General features: G+C 49.2%; 1 protein-coding gene across 1 annotated transcript; it reads left to right on the top strand.

Moving 5' to 3' along the window:
- Positions 1-484: 484 nt before the first annotated feature.
- LOC146019813 (uncharacterized) lies at positions 485-3,849 on the top strand. The gene is made up of 2 exons (XM_083152383.1): positions 485-638; positions 2,618-3,849. Exon 2 carries the CDS (start codon positions 2,695-2,697, stop codon positions 3,775-3,777), a length of 1,083 nt encoding a protein of 360 aa, XP_083008509.1. The 5' UTR covers positions 485-638; positions 2,618-2,694; the 3' UTR covers positions 3,778-3,849.
- The last annotated feature ends 325 nt before the right edge of the window (positions 3,850-4,174 follow it).

The following is a 4,174-nucleotide window of genomic DNA, read 5'->3' as shown; positions in this document are numbered from 1 at the left end:
GGGACAGCAGTAAATGGGTGTGTTACGGTGCTGTCCACCTGTATAAGCAGGCCGTGCAGCCCCCGTGGACTCGCTCAGGGTGCAGGTGACCACGTAGTGGAGGTGCCACACAGGGACAGCAATAAATGGGTGTGTTATGGTGCTGTCCACCTGTATAAGTAGGCCGTGCAGCCCCGTGGACTCGCTCAGGGTGCAGGTGACCACATAGTAGAGGTGCCACACAGGGACAGCAATAAATGGGTGTGTTATGGTGCTGTCCACCTGTATAAGTAGGCCGTGCAGCCCCGGGGACTCGCTCAGGGTGCAGGTGACCACATAGTAGAGGTGCCACACAGGGACAGCAGTAAATGGGTGTGTTACAGAGCTTTCCACCTGTGTAAGTAGGCCGTGCAGCCCCGTGGACTCGCTCAGGGTGCAGGTGACCACTTACTGGAGGCTTCGGCGTATGAGAATGTGAGAAAGGAAATGAGCAGAAGATAGAGATGCAGAGAATGTGTCTGAGCCACATGACGTTACCCAGTCTATACCACTTCTGCAGGAAACGATGTGAAATGCACATTGTGACATGCGGTGATCAGCCTGACAGCTTGCAGGGCGGAGGCAGAGCTTTTTGGGACACGGAGGGGTGCAGATTTCAGGTAATGTGCTGCTCGTCCTTTGCCTCATATAATGTCTGTAACTTCGTGGTACCGGATAATGCTGACCCAATGCGCCTGATGGACCAGGTCCCCGGGGCAGCTTCAATAGCTGGAGGTGGAACGTCTGAGGGAGGGGGACAATTTAGGCACGTTCCAGCCTTCAGCACTCTCAGATAAACATTAGAGAGCATTAGGGAAGGGAGAAGAAGGCGAAAAAACCGGTTGTGGCAGCTTCATAGTAATAGTTTTCTTCCCTGCGCCGTGGCAGAGGAGCTTAGTGCCCAGATCTCAGTCCACAGCGTGCAGGAGACATACAGGCATCAGGCATCAGATCCGGGGGTCTGTGGGCGACTGATGAGTCTCCGTGCCACCGCCATCTGGAATACTTACTTATAGTCCTGATTTTAATCATTTTATATAGCAAATATCACTTTTATATTTACCTATCGCTTTCATTTTGCTGGGGGAACATTCAGGTTAAATGTCCCCCCCCCCCCCCCCCCCCCCCCCCCGACCACTTCATTCATAGCGATTTCTTTTTTCATATAACAAAATGAAGGTTCTGATGACGGGGGGGGACCGATTTGTCAGCGTTACCCCGCCAGTTGGTGACTAAGGGGTCTATTTCCTAAGCTTTGGATGGAGATAAATTAGCAGCCAATCAGCTCCTACACAGATTGTAACACAGCAGTTAGGATCTGATTGGCTGGAACTTTATCTCTGTCTACTTTAACCCTCTCCAAGGTTTAGTACATAGACTTCTAGGACTGGCTGCTTGTGAATGGAGCTGGGAGCCCAGGGGACATCGTTGGATTAAGGCGCTTATTCTAATCCATTCGCATCCCCCGTGCCGGACCGATAGTGTGCAGGGTGCCTGCACCCGCGGCGAACAGTCCCAGGTCAGCTGCTGGGGGGCGGAGAGGTGCTTCGGACCCCAGGCAGCCCAATTAGCATATTTAGCCACATTAGCTGGGCATTCTCATGCTAATGAGCCATGATGTGGGTGCGGAGGGGGGGGGGGCTGAATTGAAAGTCACTTTTATATACGTGCACCTTCCACATCTTTCGATGACCATTCACTTTATCTCTCATCTCCTGATCTGCTGTTATAGGGTGACGGTGTCGGTTCTGTGCTCTATGGTTCACAGACCATTCACTTTATCTCTCATCTCCTGATCTGCTGTTATAGGGTGACGGTGTCGGTTCTGTGCTCTATGGTTCTCAGACCATTTACTTTATCTCTCATCTCCTGATCTGCTGTTATAGGGTGACGGTGTCGGTTCTATGCTCTATGGTTCTCAGACCATTCACTTTATCTCTCATCTCCTGATCTGCTGTTATAGGGTGACGGTGTCGGTTCTGTGCTCTATGGTTCTCAGACCATTCACTTTATCTCTCATCTCCTGATCTGCTGTTATAGGGTGACGGTGTCGGTTCTGTGCTCTATGGTTCTCAGACCATTCACTTTATCTCTCATCTCCTAATCTGCATCTCCCGGCATCGGCTCCACGCCCTATTTCCTTCAAACCGTTTTCTTCTCTTTCTTTTCAACCACAGGATGTTACTAAATGCGGTCGTTGGGGAAACCAGCAGCCTACTGGTGATATTAATCAGGGCTTCTGGTGAGAGCAGGGGAGGGGGGTTGGGGTGGGCATGGAAGGAATGAGATGAGGAATATTGAGATACCTGTGGCCAACATTCAGCACCTGAAGCTGAAAACATTCCACCTATATCCCGTGTCCCAGAAAACACTATATGGAGAGTTCCTCCACAGGCTGGCCTCTTATATATACCGTATGGTGGCACTCCTAGTCTGTGGAGCCCAACAGGGTTACGCTCATTGTCACCTACACAATCTTTCTGACTAATGGAACTACCACTTTACCCTTTACTCTCCGTACACGTCACGTTCCACCAGGGACATGAAATCGTTCTAGTAGGTTTTTACTTGTGTATTTATGTTTTGTTTTTCTATTCAGACTGCGGTGACTGCAGGGAGTGCTGGGATAACAGGCAGAAGAAGACCGGACGGAGAGGTCCCAACAGACTGAAGATCATGGAGTGTGACCTTCTGGCATGGACAATGCTCATCTTGCCTCTAGTATGTTCAGCATCTACTATCACATCAGAGACTGACAAAGTCCTCGTGGATGGAACCAGCTCCATGGAGGCCTTACCTTCTTCACCCAGTAAAGCTGCATTGCTCGACGCCGGACCGGATGTGACCTCAGCTCCTAATTTGATTTTCTCAAAACTGCCAAATGCTCTCTCTGCCACACGTGAGACTACATTCAAGCCTGCTGACATTGCGGCATCAAGAGGACCTCTTACTGATGATCCACCTACGACATTCCAGGCAGACCTGGCCACCAGAACGTCCCAGATGGCAGATGAAGACCCACTTAAGAAATATCAAGCTATACCAGTCAATGACCTTGCTTCAACTACACCTTCAACCATACCTGTAACCATGCCACCTCCAGCTACACTTTCAAAAGTTCCCTCAACCATGCCACCTCCAAACATTCCTCCAATCAGCCATGATGCAAATGATACAACCACAGTTCACAATATCACTGCTAAACATGAAGCTACTTCTACTTATCACTCCACCACTATGACAACTGCAGTATGGTCGGTCCCGCCAGCTAAGGCCAATATTAACAACGACAAGGCCAAGATTGTTCTAATTGTGGTAATAGCAATCATTTTAATCCTGCTGTTCTTCACCATAATCGTCTTGCTGATCAGGCAGAAACGACGGAGTGGTTCCCAATCTTTTCATTCTCAGAGCAGAAAGAGTGACCGAAAAGACGTCTGGGCAGGTCAGGTGCCTGAGCTAGAAGACGGGAAGGTGGTTCACAATGAAGTCACAATGGAAAATGGGAAATCCGGGAACCAACAGGAGACAGAACATGAAATGACCACGTTCGTCAGTGGAGGGAAGAAAGTGGATTCCTTGGTAGAGAGTGCAGAGTTAGTAAACGGAGGCGGTGTCGAAGGGAATGGCACAGACAACCCGGGCAAAGAGGACTCGGAGGAGAAGAAGCCTCTGCTGGGGGGGAATCCAGATGGTATGGAGGTGGATGCAATAGATGACCAGTTCTCAGTTCCTCCTCTGGAACAAGAGCTTTTGTGAATGGGGATAAGACTAATTTGATGGACCTCAATCACTATGTGCTTATGCCTCCACTATATCGCTGTGAATGTGCTGTATTGTGAGTGAGTGTAAATTCCCAAGGCTATGGGGGGGGGGGGGGGGGGAATGTACCAAGCGGTGAAAAGAGTGGAGAAGTGGACCAGTGGAGAACCAATCAACAAGGTAGGATTTATAAAGTGCATTCTTTAAAATGATAAGTAGATGCTCATTGGTTGCTATGGGCAACTACTCCACCCGTCCATTTCTCCACTCTTTTTCACTGCTTCATTCGTAAACCCTTAAGTTTCTACTTAGCAAAATAGATGCAAATGTGATTACAGTTTATCGTACAGTACTCGGTATTATTATCGGTGTACAGGCGGTCAATATCATCGGC

This window comes from Crinia signifera, chromosome 7 (genome assembly GCF_055691185.1).
Source record: "Crinia signifera chromosome 7, ASM5569118v1, whole genome shotgun sequence".
Classification (NCBI taxonomy): domain Eukaryota; kingdom Metazoa; phylum Chordata; class Amphibia; order Anura; family Myobatrachidae; genus Crinia; species Crinia signifera.
This window is presented reverse-complemented; position numbering and strand designations above follow the sequence as displayed.

Coding starts and splice junctions, on each gene's coding strand:
- LOC146019813 (XM_083152383.1), top strand. CDS start 2,695: ATGGAGTGTGACCTTCTGGCATGGACAATGCTCATCTTGCCTCTAGTA.